Below are 16416 nucleotides of genomic sequence, written 5' to 3'. Positions count from 1 at the left end.
TCAGCTGCCTTGGTGATGTCCCCTCCCCACTTCTTGCCCACTGCCTACCTACTGGCTTTGGGGGGAGTTTTGATGCTGTGCCAGCACTGCTCAGCAGCAGACACAACACTGGTGTGATACCAATGCTGTTCTAGCTACAAGCGCAGAGCACATCACTGTATGGGCTGCTGCACGGAAAGATAACTCTATCCCAGCCAGATCCAGTACAGGACCGCGGGGCCACAGGAGGAGATAGGTCGCAGATAGGTTGCTGTCACATATTGTGGGGGCTCACTGGGGTGCTTCAGTACCACCACTGTTAAATGGGAGAGGAAGAGAATTTTCTCTCAGAGGCAATACATTGCACAGTGTACGCTTTGTCTGGTAAACGTAGATGATGACTTTTAGTGAGACTGAGGAGAAAATGGTTTGTTTTTTCTCCCCTGTGTGGATCACAGAGTTGCTCTTTCTAAAAGGAAACATGAAAGTAGAAGGGATGAAGAAAAGATAAATTGTTTATGCAACATTTGATCATAACCTGGGTAGACTGGAGAAGAGAACGTTAAGAGAATGGGAGGGATGTTGTTTACAGTTCCAAATTAAATACAGCCATAGAACTTTTCTGATTAGAAAAGAGCACTTAAGCTGCAACAAAAGAGGCAGAAAGAAGAACTAGAATGAGAACAACAATGTGAGAAGGAACTTGAAAGAGAGAAGCAGTTAACAGCAAAACCTGCTAGGAGGACACGAAAGCAGAGCATGCAATAACTTGTACAAGTTAATCATTTCTGCATTCTCTGGAATGAGGGCAGACTTGGATTAAATTGGGCTATAGTTGTTACTAGTAACAGTCCACTCTGCTATTATAAATTCCAGAATGTTCATAATCAGTAACATTGACATTTTTCATTTCAGCCATTAAAGTTGCCTTCTTTTATAATGCTATGCAGTTTGATACTATTATAATGTAAGTTCTTTTTATATATCTATATAGGGGAACCTAATCATCACAGTTCTTTGAATACCTCTAATTTTTCCATCTGTTCTTTTGGTACTGAGAACCCTTAAGAGTTGTTTGGTGTCTGGCATACATGATTTTCAGACAGCGTACAGAATGGTAGTTGTCAAAGTTCGGTTCTGGTCCCCAGACTGAGAGCTTGACTGTTTCACTGAAACTGCTTTGATTCAGGCAGTTGTGGTCTCCTTTCAGTGCCATGGATCTGATGAGATTTCCAGTGTATTTGCCTGAAAGTTCACCTTATTGAAGCAGCTTTTTTTTATGTTGTTGTCAGGTAACTTAAGAACAGCTTCAAAGCAACTTTTGAATCACTTTCCAGCTGAATGGGTTGGAGAGCAATCATTTAAAAATTAAAAAAAATAAAAAATAAAATAAAAAAGCAGAACACAAGATTCTCAGAACTGATGTGTGCGCAATACAAAGATTATTGACTTTGTGCTTCTACAAATGTTTGAGTCAGATGAATGAACTGTTGCTTCTGTAATGGTTCAACGGGAAGACTCTGGTCTAGGCAGATGTCTACAGGACTAAAAGTTGTAGTTTCTTCACATTGTGTAACTAACTGAAGCATAACCAAAACTAAACAACTTCTACTTCGTGTGAAATTTAGTTGTCTGTAGGAAAAACTACTGCATTTAACTTTTTTCCTAAACAAATTATTCATGTGTGCTTTGGGGTTATGTGAGATAATCTGTGTGAGAGCAGCATAACAAACTATTAGAGATCACTGATGATAAATGTTGTATGGAGGTTGATATCCATCTCTCTGAGTTTAATTACTTGCAGCACTCGGTGTGAATTCCCATTCAAAGGAACATACATCTGGTTTAGATTGGCAAAAAAGCTTTAAACTGTTTGGTCCTAGAGTCTAACAAACTAGTTGTGTTGTGACTGTTATTTTTAAGTAGTAATTTAAATGGCATGTATTGAAGTAAGACGAAGGGTAGGCTGCGTGAAACTTTCTACAAAGCATGTATGGTAGGGCACCAGAGGGGTGCCTCCTTTTTTCTTCAGTTTTAGATGATTTACACATTGCGTACATGCCTGGACTCATAACCTTCTGAAGTCCTAATTTCCCACTGCTAATGTTCATCTTTTTCTGTGAAAGACCTACTGTAATGAGTAGTCATTCAACATATAGTCAACTGCAATGATGTTTTGGAGCAAGCAGAACAAATTCCTTAAAGTAGTCTGAAGCAACACTGAAATGCTGTTACTGAAGTAGTAATAGATTAGAACTTTCCGCAGGTGTATTTTCTTTAAGTTGAATTTGTCTTGTCTTAATTGTCAGTGGATTGTTGACCTGTGCTGTGGTTTATGTGTGTTTCTAAAAGAAATGTAAAGAATTTCTACAGTCCATTTTTGGAGCAGAACGTACATAAATAAATACTGTTTTAAGTTTTTTTTATGTTGTAATGTAACTTCAAAACTAGAATCTAGGAATTTGAACTGTTCTTATTAAAGTATAATATGGAATTAGAAGCCTCCGTGAAGTATACTGATCAGAATTAATTTCCTTTAATATTTCTTGTTTTCTGTTGCCTCATGTAGTATCCAATTTAGTGTTTCAAGCTGTAGCCTCTTGTTTTCTGTTTTTTTCTTTAGTTTGCTTGTTTGTTCTTTGAAGTATTTTGTTTGTTTGTTTGCTTGTTGTTTTTTTTTTCAAAAAAAATCACGTCCACTGTTACTGAAAATGAGAATTCTAAGCATAGAAATTGATGCTTTTGCAATTGTATGTTTTAGCATTTCTTTGGAATTCCTAATCAAATGAAGAAAAGCTTGCATTGCTTGCCTGAGGAATCACAAACACATGTAAAAATATAGTTGACAGTTTTCCCTTAAAATTGTAGTAAGTTCTGTTCTCGTATGAATAAGAAACTTTTAGAGAGAGATTTTATTAAAATTAAAGGGGGGGAAAACAAATTGGGGAAAGTTTGGGCAGCTATTATAACATCTTTATTAATTCAGTGAACTCTTAGTTATGTCAGTTAAAGCTATAATTTGTTATCTCCATTAGATGCTAGTCTTTCAAATGCTACTCTTCTATGTCTTAATGCATAAAAAGTAAATGCCATGTTGGATTAATGTAACTACAGTGTACTGGCATCTAATGCATGTACAGCTAGATTGAGTAATTTTACTACCGTATGCATTTAGTCTTGCTTGGCTTTAGGAAAAAATGATTTATCATTTAGATAAATGTAGTGTTGGACACTTTCTTATTTTTTTGTTTTGTTTTGTTTTGTTTTGTTTTTATCCAGGTGAAGAGGTACAGCTAAATGTATTGTTTAGAGAAATGGACAAAATTACAGCTCTAAAACAATCTCCCTGTACTGTTTAATACTTGGTATATGACTTACTTTTAAGTTATCAAGTCACTGTGGTGGAATTAATACTTAAATGTGCAGTATTGCTTTGAATTTCTGCTTTCTGAGTGGATTAATATGTGGATTATCAGTGCTGATTGGGGAATCTTGGTTTCCTGGGCTTCTGTCATTAGTACTGTTAATCTGGATACTTAATTTGGGTACCCCCTCCCATCACCGTTCAGGTTCACGTTAGATAATTTTTTAATTCAGTGAAATCTGGCTTTTTCACTGGCAGTGGTAACTCTGCCATGTTCATATGTTTCCTTTTGGAAAACAGCAACAGAATATTTGATCTGTTTTTAAGCTGTGTCATGACCTGAGTGATAAGAGCATAAATAATATGAAGGTTGTTCCTCTAACTGTGCTGTTGGGATTCTTGCATCTGATAGAGTTCCCTGGCTGATTTAGCCTCAACTGTAATTTAGTAGATGCTTTCTGCCACCTACTGTTTGCTTTGCAGCACTGCTCTTCTCCCTTTATTTTAATTTTGAGCTTGGCTTTCTAATGCCCTGACCTGCAGGAGTAAGTATTTTTAAAATTTCATTAAATCTAAGTAGTCTAATTGATTTTTTTTTCTTTTTATTGGGTTAGTTGTGTGAATGCTATATATTGAACTAGGGGTTAGTGATGTAAACCTGCAGGACCACAATATAACAGCATGAATATTAATATGGCTATAGATTCTAGGCAAAATAGTATGCACTAAGTTTCAGCAAGACAGTGTGTCAAGGTAGCAAAGTTTTTTTTTTATTTAAATCAAAGTATCAGCTGAAATCCAAGTAGTTTTGGCACAAGTAGTACTGATTGTCAGTAATTTGAAGTGCACACGTACATATTTTACTTGCCTCAGCCCTCAGCAAAGCTATTTGTAGAATCACAGACACCAAAACCTGACAACCCCATCCCTGCCACCACCGCCATACATCTTCTAACCAGTCCTTTGTGATACCCGGGTAGCCTATAGATCTGTGATGTAATATGTGATTTGACAGTCTACATGGAGAATATCTCAAATGACTAAAACTGGTGGGAAAGAGATGTGCTGCTGGTACCTGGCAGTGTCACAACAGTGCTCATGTGAAGAAACTGTTTTTCTTCCAGCAGTGACTGTTGGCAATGACATCTGGGTGATAACAAGTCTACCTCCAGTCTGTAATCGAAGTGTTGCTCATGACATGCCACGTAGCTTTAAAGCATAGATGTTGGCCGCACCTGTTTACTCAGGGTTTCTGTTCCTTCTAGTTTGTGCTCCCATCTATCCATTTATTTCTATGATGTCAAGCCATGGGGCTTAAGGAAGGAAATCAAACACCCTGCTTGGCAAATGTGAACAGCAGTGGGGGGGGGCAGTCTGTAGAAAAGTTGCAGCAGACTTAAGCTTTCACAGGCTTGCAACTTAATGCACCAAATCACTTAAAACTTGGTATAGAATAATTTCAAAATCTGTACACATAGAATGCGTTAGTTTCTAAAACAGTAACGTACAGAAGGAATTAATTGTGCACTGTCATTAACGTGGCTATGTCAGACAATAGAAAAGGTCGAGCTATTTTGCTTCACGTGGTTAAATGAATATATACCCCAGCACAGCATGAAAGCAAGACCATGTGTACATTGGTAAGGAGAAAACTATGCCTCTACATTAACAATATAGCTTATTGCCTTGATGAGCAAGACTTTTTTTCCCTATCACCTGAGACTTGTGTAAAGAGTGATATCCTATGTAAATACAGCCTACCAGAGTAATGATAGAACAGTTAATCTGAGCCCTTTGTCACCTCCCCACGTGAAAACAATGTTTCTGTCCTCCAGCAGCCTAATGGAATTTGCTATTTTTCCAGTGTTTAAAGTCAGGTGGAAAACATGCTGGTGAACATCTTTTGTAAAGACACCAACTGTGTGCTCTCCCAATATGCCTTCCCTTCAGTAACATCCATGCAGGTGTAGGTGTTTAGTCGAAACCTGTCAAAAGGTGTTTACTGTCCTGTCGAAATTAATGATACCTTTTGGCTAAACAGGCTTTTTGGATTTATTCTGTGTGTTTCAGTGGGAACAGCCACTGACCAGGTTTGATGGTGGGGGTTTTCACAAGCAGGCAAAAGGAACCTAGGAAATCCTTTTCTTTCTTGTGGCACTCATCTCTTCAGGGTGATATTGCAACTGGAGTAGCAGTAAATGTTACAGCAAATGCATCAGCTATGCTATAGCATCAGATGCACTTTCCTGTCAAAATATGCTGAAAAAAATTATTACCCTTTTTTAGAATTCATTTGCTTGTAGGAAATTTTAATTTCCTGGCAGAGGCCACGATTAATTTTTTATTTGTTTTTTCCCCAAATTGCTTGTAATCAGTCTGCAAACTAGTATCTTGGCTGCAACAAAGGTTTAGTATTACAATTCTTGCCTTGGAGACTCATCCGGCCATATAAATAAATAGGACCTCTGCCTTCTGTCACTAACTGGTGCCTTTCCTTGTCTTGCAGCTTCCCGCTCACTGAAAGATGGCAGCAATTGGAGCAGCGCTGTCCTGTTCCTGTCTCCGTCCTGGCCTACGGCTGCTGAAACCAGGAGCGCAGAAGATGAGCTCCCTCGGTTTACATACAGCAGCCAGGTGTGCTGCCAAGGATTATTATGGAGTCCTTGTTCTGGGTGGAGGCTCTGGTGGAACCACCACGAGTGCTCGGACAAAGAGGAAAGCGGGGGCAGAAAACGTGGCCGTTGTTGATCCAGGTAAGGTAAGACTTCTCGCATTGACAACAATAAGCATTTTACGTATGTGGCCAGTTTGATCTGGTTCTCATCCTTCCTCAGCCCCACGTATTTTTGACTGCGGGGAGGAAGGCGACTAACCCGCCTTCAGTAAGCTCCACGTCAAATTTGTTGCTCCATCATAGGGACGGAGCGTCCCTTCAGCTTTGTCAGGCAGAACTCCTGCTTATTTACGCAGCTCTTCGGTTGAGAACAGCGCATTGCTTCCTATTTGGAGTGATGTACCTGCACCTCAACGTTCAACTGAGCCGTCCTTAAATTTAAACGTTTATTTCAGACCGTCACTACGAGCCACCGCGGCCCCTGGGTGGTGCTGCTGCACCACTCGCCTCCCCCCCTCCCCCTCCGCTCCCGCGCCCATCGGGAGCGCGCGGCGCGGGGAGCCTCGCGCCCATTGGGCGGGGAGCGCTCGGCTCGCGCCCGATAGGGCCGCGGCTCGGCCGCTCGGCGGCGTTCATTGGAGGGGAGGCGGCCGCGCCTGGGGCTGCACCAACGCGCCCTGAAGGCGGGGGGAGGGGGGGGGGGAAGGAAATACGAGGGGTGCGGCGCTGGGGCCCCCCTCAGGCGCTGCGGTGGGTCGGCCCGCGGGGCGCCCTGTCACTGCCTATGTGGGGTCCTGTGTGTAATTACGGGCCTGCAATTAGCTAATGAGGGGCTGTCCCCGGGCAGCTCTGCGCCTGTAAAGCAGCGTTTTTATTGCGTGGCTCTGAGGCCCTTCCAAAGTCAGGGTTCTCTTGTGCTTGGTTTAAATCTTCACCTGTCATGGAGCAAGGTGACTTTGAGGCACCTTGAGTTTCACGCCATGCTCAAAGCTAACTAAACTAACTTTTATCTACAAGTTCCACTTGTCTTTTTTTTTTTTCCCATACCTCGCTGTTCAGATACGTACCCATACGGCCATTTCAGGATTTTAGCACAATATCAGTAAAACGAGCAAAGCCAGGATAACACACAAATTACAGGCACAGACCAGTGGGATCTCAGAAAGGCAGTCAGGCTGAAATACCGTTCTCCCCGTCGATACAGTACTGACAGAGCCAGAGGAGTTAAAATGACAACTGGGCTCAGAAGTTGCCAGCATTTAACAACTTGGGGTAGGCAGGGACATCCAGCCTGCAGCTGAGGTGAGGTAGCAGCCGCTAACTTTGCACACGCTGCCTTTCACCAGCAGCTCGGAGTCAAGGATTTGCCATGACTAGACCCTGAGTCTGTAGGGCAATTGTGGAGAATGGGCATGTTTAGTCTGTTATTAAGATTATGGTGCTCATCTCCTGTCGATGGAAAGGGGAGATCCTTTTGTTTTCATTCAGGAGAACGTTCTACACTTCCTATAGAATTAGTATAAGTAAAACACAGGAATATTTTCAATACTTTTAAATGTATAGAAATGGTGGGACAAATTGACTGTTACATTCAGTGAAATATATCTAAATGTTCGTAAAGCTCTGGGGCACTTAGACGCCACGACTGCAGCATGGCTGTGTATCCTGCCCATCGCATCCAACATCTGTGTCTGCGCGTGCTAGCCGTTTCCCTGGCCCTTTGTCTCTCTCTTCTTGATGCTGCTGCTGCTATGGGGAAAAACAGAGAGAAAGAACAACAGGATATTGTCCAGTTCTGGTCTGTGTGCCAACAGTGACAAAACGTTGTTTTCTCCTCAGTTTTGGGATTCTTGTTGGCTTTTATTAGTCTTGGGCGAGCCTGAGCACATTAAGATTTTTAAATTCTTCCAGTTACTGTGGAAACCTTGAGTCTCCAGGAGGAAGGTGGTGTCCCATACCCTTGTGCGGACATTTCTGTTCGGGAGGATGACACCCTGACCCATGCAGAGGAAAAGAAGAGCCCCGTTGCAGAACACAACAGGAAGACGTTTAGCGCTGCTCTTTGCCAGGATGACACCTGCAGGGCTGCCGCAGGAGTGGAAGTGAGCCACAGGCTGGATGGGTAGCGCTGAGAAAACTGCATTGCTGTACAAATCTCACGCCAAACCAGAGCACCATTTTGGCTTCCATTCTCCTTTTCTGACACCTGTAGATAAGCATGAAGTGCACTGCCAGATAGACTTCTGCAGCAAGTTACCGAGCAAAGGAATCATCCCTGGGTGCGGATTCACACCAAAGTGGTCTTGTTTAGCTGTCAGGATTATAATCAAGGAATATCAACTGCAAATGTGCTGGGTTTGCTGAGGCAGGAGCTGGCTGCTTGCCAGTGCTTGAATGAGGAGGTGGCACCCGGCAGGACTCCTGGAGCCGCGGGTGACACGCAGGTACGTGCTGCTGAGGCTGAAGGCTGCGGGGTACAGCAGGAGGAGAGCGGGTGTACGGCCTCTATTTTGGTATGGGGATGTTCGATGTCTAATTTGACTCTGGTAAACTCATTTCACCCCCCAGTAAGTCTGCTTTTAAAATAGGTTATTAGAGTACAGTGACACACTTTGTGATTTTTAAGAAAATTTGATAATCTCCTTAATATGCAATAAACCCAAATAGTCTGCAACTTTCTGTGAAGTGTGGGCAAAAGCTTTGGTTTCTGCGTGTTGTTGCGGTTGTGGGGACCACTGTCCCTGCTTTGCTGCGGCCGTACAAGACACCAGTGGTGATAAAGGCCTTTGTGAGAGGATGAAGTGGGGTGAAAAATGGTAATTTAGCCAGCTAATGAGTTGTATTAAAACCATATGGGATAAAATGAAGGTTTTAATTTCTTCAATAATGTATCACATAGACCACCTAAAGCTAGGAAGCAAAGGTCGCAAACACTTTGAAAGATAAATGGCAGAAATTAAAAAAATCTGCTTCAAGTGTGAGAAGTGACAAAGTGAAATAAAACTACAAAGGTGAAAGAAATTTATGTGCTAATTACGTAATTGTGGGACTACATAAGAAATGCCTGCGATAGGGGGAGTTTATGCAGTTTGTGAAGACTTCAGTATTGATTTAGAAAGGCTGAATTTATGGTGTTACAACTTCTGTTAAGCTGTAAGCTTTTTAAAGAACTTATCAATAAATTGACCTGTTATTACATTGTTTTAATGCTCTAGGGAGTGAAAAAGTTGATATGAAAGGCTACTATAGATGCCTGAGCTTGATTTGAGGGGGGATGTATGTTAAAAAATAAAAAATAAAATAAACAAGTCACTAAGACTACACTGTTGGGTTTTATCATAGCTTTAGGATATGTATAGTCCATGAGTTTCCTGTTTATGATTCTGATTTGGGATTGCTGTGTTCATAATTCTACGTGTTCTGGGAAGGTCTGGGCTCTGTCTGATGAACTGGTTCTGTTGCTGGTATAAAAAGCTCTTTTTTCTGGTTTAATGGCTTTCTGGAGTTGTAGAGTTCTCTTTACTTTGAACTTCCCTGTGTCAGTGAAGAGCAACTATGTAAGATGTAAGAATACTTTATTTTGCAAATATTTGTGAAGCTTAAGTGTTCGGTCTGCTGTGCTTCTAAGCTGTTCTTTCTGGAAATACTAAATAGTTGAGAAGCTTTGGCCAGCTCTAGTTACAACAGGGTCATTGACTGTTAAACAAGACTTAGTTTAATTCTTGCGTTGCTTTAATTACACTTCTGTAAAGAAACTAGAATATATTCTACTCTCTGACTGGGAATAAATGTGCATGCTTCTTCATGCTGTTTTCTGATGTGAACATACTGATTTTTAAATTGATACTGCTACTCTATGCAGGTATGTCTAAAACAGTTCTCTTACAGACTTGTTTCAGTCTCATTGAAATGTCTGTTGCTCAATAACTGTTACAATTTTAGATATTTTAGTATAAATTAAATAATTTCTTTCTAGGTATACTCATCAGATGCTTTCTGTGATCTTTATCTGTGAATCTGCTCAAGCAATTCCTTCCTAAATTCACTTTAGGAACCGCATCTTGGTCCTTGTACTGCTTTAACTCCCAGAGAAATAATTAAATAACAAGACCGTATAACCTACTGAAAACATAAAATGACTGAATTCCTGGTTTGTTTTAACTGGTGCAATGGTGAACAACCCCAGCCGGTAGGTAGATGCGCAACTGCCATCTTTTATCACGTTTGTAATTTTATCTTTTGGTTATAATATAAAACACTTTTACTATCATGTTGTTTTGATTAAATTGGACTAAGTAATGGAAAAGCTAAGAATGGATATGTTATGCTGTGTTTAAGCTTTATACATTTTTTGCCAGAAGCTTTGCCTGTATGAATGTTTGCAGTTCTCAGACCCTATATGTAGGGGACTGACTTTTCCAAAATTCAAGAAAGCTTTTGCTAAAAATCAAGTAGCAGTAATAAAGGTGAGTTTGACCCACTCATAGTGTGACCAGTGTGAAGCTTCAGCCTGGTTGCCACAAGGAGTCACTGGGGAGTCAGAACTGTCTTTTTTCTTTGCTGCTCCTTGTTTCTGTCTGAAAGCTGCCTCATATTTTCTGAGTAGATAAGATATCTTTCTTTTTATAGAAGAGGCGTCGGAGACTGGACCGGAACATGATAGGAGAACCAATGAACTTCGTCCACAACGCACATGTTGGGACAAGAGAGATGAGTAGTGACTTTTCATCAGTAAGTGTGCGCTCTTGGATAAGCAGGAATCTCAATTCAGTACCCTGTAGAGCCAGTAGATACTAAAATACTAGATAATATCATGAAAGGAAAAAACACCTGTCTCCGTGTTCACCCTACCCCCCCCCCCCGCATTGCCCCTCGGTTTGTAAGCATAAGATACTGTAGAAGATACGTTCCACAAGACAGTCTGACTTCCCCAGCGTCTCTACATGTGAAGAGAACCTTTTGGGATAATGATTCTATGGAAGCACTTGACACTAGGTCCAGATTTCACATCACCCAAAATCAAAGTTGTGCCAAGTTGAGAGATGTAAGAACAGTTGGATTTTGGACAGCAATACCCATTTCGTGCACTGACTTAACACAGAACTTCCAAGTTGTTTTTTTTTTTTAGTTGCTATTTCTCCCCACTGCTATTGGGACCTAGCACTGTCTGCTTCTTCAAATTTCTGCTTTTAGAAATTGCTCTGACAACCTGACTTTGTAAGATGAATGTTCTTAATTCTAACTCACTCTACCCCTTCTTCTAGACTGCATCAATTCAGGACCACATGAAGTCTAAAGGTGGTTACACAAATGGCACTTCTGCAACTGCTGAGCTATAGGAAATTGAAAGAAGTCTGACATTTGCCCTGTCTTAAGAAGATCTCCTGGACTGTGCTTTCATATTCTCTAAAGCCTCTTTATCATGAAGTAGAGAGAGTACTTGAATTATAATAGGTCAGTGCGAGCTTTTGCGTTCTTTTCCAGCAACTCCTTCAGAAGCTATTGTGCAATTATTCTTAAAAACGGTCTGTCGTGGTAGCAACCACGTTGTAGTAGCAACAGTAACTTATCACTGGATGACTTCCTGGCTGTGTTCCAAAATCCTCAGAGTTGTCTTGTAGGATGGGACTGGAAGTTGGTGTGAATTGTCTGGGGTTTTGGTATCTCTCTGTCTCTTCCCCTCAAGAAACGAGACTTATTTTTAATTGGAAGATAACGCATTTGTACTTCCTTTGTGGGCTAAATTGAATATCTAAGTAGGATCTTGTAGCCTATAACATAACTTTTGACCTAATTTTTGGATGGCTTACAACTTAAGGCATTAATTTACTGAGTTATACTTTAGTATTTTTCTCCATGACTTTCAATAGCAAACCAACTCTAATGTGACGTAACTGAGTCTGCAAAACCCAGTGAAACTTCTGCCTTGCTGTGATAACGCTTTTGTAGCTAAAAAGGCAGGTTTTGCAGACCTACCCACTCCCAAATGAGGCTTAGAAAAACAAGTACTTCTCTCAGTTACTGGCCTGCCTCCCCTCTGTATGTGCACTAGTATAACTGACAGGGTATTAATACAACAAAACTAATGATATCAGGTATCAGTTAATTTGAAGTGGTGCTGCAGCATGCTCACAACTTTATGCTAATTTTGCATGAATACTATTGAATTTTAAGCTAAATACTTTTAAGATCTCTCTGTATTACCTATCTGTAACAATAACTGCACAGAACTGGAAGGGGTATCACTTGTTTTTGTCTCTTTAATTTCAAAACCATTTTCTTAGATGAACTGAAGTTTTTCTTATGTATGATTTTAAATGATATGGGTTAAATAAAGTATGGTTTAAATGATAGAGCCAGGAGAATATTAAATGGAAACTGTCTTTTAGAGTTCCAGCACTTCATAAATATGGATATTTAGCCATACCCAAACTACAGTTTCTCTCTTATATCACTTAATAGAAAAACTAATAAGAACTGACAAAACTGCTGAAATAGAGATTTTCCTTTTATCACTGACAACTGTTCTGACTTAAAGTTATGAATGACTGTCAGTGCAAAAACTTGTGAAGTTTGCTGTTGTGGGATTAACTAAATACAACTGTTTAAATTACTGCCAAATCAGCACCAGTTATTCCCAAAGTCAGTGCAACACTGCCTTTCTTGCTCTAGGCATAAGATCATCCATTAAACTTTTTTCATGAAAAACAAGAAACCAAAAGATTTGCCAGCTAGATTTTTGGAAGGCAGATTTTTAACTTCTATGATTATGTTTGTGGCTTATGATACTTTTTTAAACTGGCTTTGCTTAAGTCTTAGGCTGCCTATTCTGAGTATATTAGGTAACTTAAAGCGTGAAAGGTAGGTTTCTGTATGCATTATAAAAAAACATTTTCCCCATGCTTCCTTCCCATATTTCATCTTTAAGGGCCAAAGAGGAAGAGAATGCTACTTTCTGTAATAGTCAACAGCTGATCATCGCATTCAGCAACCACATAAAAGAGTAAAAGAGAAATCTAATGTCCCACATCTTTCTAGATCCTTGCTTTTGAATTAAAAACATGCCATATTTTAATACCTTTTAAAATTAGCACATTAACCGTAAACTTAGCTTTTTAAACACTTTCATATTTTTGTCTTCTAACTTCAGACTTATTCCAGCAACCTAGTTAGGATGCAGAGTTCAAAGAAGTTAAATTCTGTATACTGTTGAGGAAGCATAAAGTGGCCAAATTATTCTTTGAAAATTCATTCTAATTCATCTGCTATTAAACTGAATTCATGTGTTCATTAGTCCATACCTGCCAAGAAAAAATAAACATAGGACAGCTGTGATGAAGAAAATGGGTTATATTTTTCTTAACACTACAAGAAAACGAGCTAGAGAGTTAGTATTTCCTGAAGACTCATTCAGTATATTTAAGAACAGAGTGGTGTATGCATGACTACAAATAAAGAAGTTGGGGATCATGATAGTTCTTCTTGCTATAAATAAATCAACAGAGATAATTTTATTCAGCTTATTTGTAGAAAAATCCTACTCCTGATTCTGTAAACCAAACAGCATTACCTAGTGTAAAAATGTTATTCATCAGACTATACAGTATTATCTAGGACTACAGTAAAATTAACCAAGTAGTCATATTATTAACAAAACATGGTTTTTTTATTACATTAAGTGCCACTATTTTTTAAATGTAAACAAGCATAAAAGGATGTTTCAAGTTATTTTCTTTGTATAATTAGAAGCCTTATTTAGCTCTAGTCTGTCATGTAACTCAGTATAAACCTATCTAGTTTATAATAAATCTGTTGAAAAAGGCACTTGCACTCTTTTCATATTGTCAAAATCTTGATACTTTTCTCTGCACTGAAGATCTGTTGGTCAGGTGGATGAAGCAGCATGGTTTGAAACTTTATTGTGCAAAATCACATTTCTCCACTAGAGAGCACAATTTTCCATCAAGTCTCTGTCAACTGCTCTATACAGGCTGTTCAGTGTGGGGTGGTTTTTTGTTGTTGGAGCTTTTTGTTTATTTTATTCCAATCAAGTTGAAAACAGCAAATGACACCAAAGGGTCAAACCTCTTAACCTTGTAGGCTGTGACAACCTTACACCAACAACGCAATGTGGCAATGAAATGTTACTGCTGTGACTTGATGGAATTTTTATGGTATCTTTTCGTAGTCAGAAATGAAGTAGCTTACAAAGGGTATAGGATTAAGTCTTTTATATGTAGTCTGCCAGTCTCATCACTGTATCTGTTTTCCTTTGTTTGTTTGTTTGTTTTAAAGGTAAAGGGGCAGGGGGGAAGTAGCTGTTATTTTAAACGCTGTCTGTCTTACCTTGTGATGTCCCTGGTAGGCTTTACTGACTATTCCATGCTTTTGCTTAAACCTGTAGTCAGTATTGAGAAAAGGTATTTTGATTTTTCACAACCTAATATGTCCTTTTATCTCCTGGAATGGCTTTGTAAAAAATGTGGTGTCACGATGTGTTCCAAGTTATCCTGTAATATGGCAACTTGGGACTCAGGCATGGAGGGCCAGTTCTTTGTATGGTCTCACCATAGTGGACTATCACTTGCTTCTGTAACTTCCACTCTGTATAGACAATAATTGTTTGAGATTAATAAATACTTTTAACCTTATTGTACTAGCAAGAATAAGCATAATTTAATAGTGCTAAATTCTGTGGAGAAATGGTTATGAAATGTATTACAAGTTACTAAATACGGTAATGTTGGAGGAAAAATCAAAGCTGCCATTTAGAGATGATTGCTTGGCTGCTCTTGATCGCCTTTGGATGTACTTTGCTATCATCACTGTGACAGTGCCATAAAAACTTAACAGGGGGAGATAAGAATGCTCGTCTGCCTTTCATAATGCTGTGGGGAGAGAGGATATAAATGAGGGGATGAAAACAGTGCCATGTTACAGAGATGTTAAAAAGATCTCTAGTGAGTGGGTTTCTGCAAGGCTTTCAGGTAGCTTGTGGTTCTGCAAACGTGGTTAGTCCAGAATCTCATGTAGCATTTTTCATTCGCTGTACTATCAAATCATCCAGATAAAGTTTAGGCAATTGGGGACTATGAGGTAGAAGCTACATCTTCCTTCCTAATTTTTCTTTGCATTTTCTTTTCCCAAGAGAGCCCTCTTCAGTGGGACTGGTTAAAAAAGAGTAGTGGCAGTGATCTGATTTGCATGGCTTACTGGATTATGCTTCTGCTTTGAGTCCTGAAGGTAGACCTTCAATTCTAAAATCTATACGACAGATAAATCACATGCCACAGGGTTAATACCAAAGGTGTGGAGTCCTGAAATAAGAATTGATCTGGTTCATTACATTGCAGGTTAGCTACTTCTGCTGCAGGCAGAAAATGAAGACTAACCATAAATATAACAATGTTTTTAGAAAAGCAAGGCTGCTTGGAATAAATCATTTATATATATATGCACACATTTTAAAAAAGGGGAGACTTCGCATTTTAACTCCCTGCAATTGTAGCACCACCCTTAACTCTATACCTTTCTGTGTTAATATATGGGCTAGCTCAGCAGATTTTAGACACAGAGTAGCAGTTAATGATTAAAATTCAAAATTTTAGATACTTTCCTCTGTACCTCAAGTCCCTGTGCACCTAAGGAGATGCTCTGCATGTTTGGTGCTTGTGCTTCTGCAGGCAAACTACAGTGATTTGTCTGGCACACAAGGCCCAGGCTGCTTATGACAGTGGTTTTCCTGTCATTATTCACACGTTTACAGTGTATATGTAAGAATACCTATTTCCTAGTACTGTACAGAGTGTGGCTTCTCTAGGAACTGGCATGTTGGAGAGTTGTTTCTTCAACAGAGCCTTAAGGTATGGGGTAACTTTGACTTATCAGCGCATGCAGCTCTAAGCCAATGTTGTTATTTTGCTACATGAAAGAATAAAATCTTTGCTTATTTCTTAGTTCTTTATACTCTGGAGAAGGTAGTCAGAGAGGCTAACAGATCTATTGGGAGCTACAGAAAAGTTAGATATGCAAGGGAAGCAGATTTGGAAGCCAGAGAGAGACGCTGTGGTACTTGTTTATAAGGAACAAGCAGGGAGTAGAACATGTGCAAGTTAATGTTTGCTTCCCGTAATGCACAGGACAGCTTTCTTAACATCAATATGGAAAAATATTGGTAAGGTGTGCATAATTGGTATATGGAGGAAATTGGCAACTTAAATGCATGACTAAGCTGGGACTTTATACCCTTCCACTTGCACTGCCAATGCAACTCTAATGGATGCTGGTATCCTCTTCCTGCAGAGGCTTACAAAGCTGTCTTCAGCATGTAGGGAGAACCCCAAAATGCTAGCTTTGCTTTCAGCAGCTGCATGCTGCTGATGGCATGTATGGGTTTGGAAGGTGGCTTTTTCTTCTGACGAACGTGAGACTGCAAATGTTCTGAATGCTGAAGCCTGCT

The 16416-nt window shown here is 39.8% G+C and overlaps 1 protein-coding gene across 4 annotated transcripts; it reads left to right on the top strand.

Moving 5' to 3' along the window:
• Nucleotides 1-7613: 7613 nt before the first annotated feature.
• Nucleotides 7614-13781, top strand: LOC106043371 (CDC42 small effector protein 2-B-like). 4 transcript variants are annotated; one of them, XM_048071929.2, is made up of 4 exons: nucleotides 7614-8401; nucleotides 10009-10146; nucleotides 10587-10688; nucleotides 11222-13781. In XM_048071929.2, the coding sequence occupies exons 2-4, from the start codon at nucleotides 10093-10095 to the stop codon at nucleotides 11294-11296; spliced, it is 231 nt and encodes a 76-aa protein (XP_047927886.1). In that variant the 5' UTR covers nucleotides 7614-8401; nucleotides 10009-10092; the 3' UTR covers nucleotides 11297-13781. The 4 variants fall into 4 exon arrangements, with proteins under 4 accessions (XP_047927886.1, XP_047927884.1, XP_047927887.1 ...); XM_048071927.2 differs by having other exon boundaries at nucleotides 7622-8401; nucleotides 9934-10146; XM_048071930.2 differs by lacking the exon at nucleotides 7614-8401 and adding an exon at nucleotides 8538-9110.
• The last annotated feature ends 2635 nt before the right edge of the window (nucleotides 13782-16416 follow it).

Source organism: Anser cygnoides, chromosome 11, assembly GCF_040182565.1.
Source record: "Anser cygnoides isolate HZ-2024a breed goose chromosome 11, Taihu_goose_T2T_genome, whole genome shotgun sequence".
NCBI classification, from domain to species: domain Eukaryota; kingdom Metazoa; phylum Chordata; class Aves; order Anseriformes; family Anatidae; genus Anser; species Anser cygnoides.
This window is presented reverse-complemented; position numbering and strand designations above follow the sequence as displayed.

Excerpts from the sequence above, each read along its gene's own strand:
- LOC106043371 (XM_048071929.2), top strand. The coding sequence starts at position 10,093 with ATGACTGAATTCCTGGTTTGTTTTAACTGGTGCAATGGTGAACAACCC. Across the intron at positions 10,147-10,586 it reads ATGGTGAACAACCCCAGCCG|AAGAGGCGTCGGAGACTGGA; the intron begins GTAGGTAGATGC and ends TTCTTTTTATAG. Across the intron at positions 10,689-11,221 it reads TGAGTAGTGACTTTTCATCA|ACTGCATCAATTCAGGACCA; the intron begins GTAAGTGTGCGC and ends CCCTTCTTCTAG.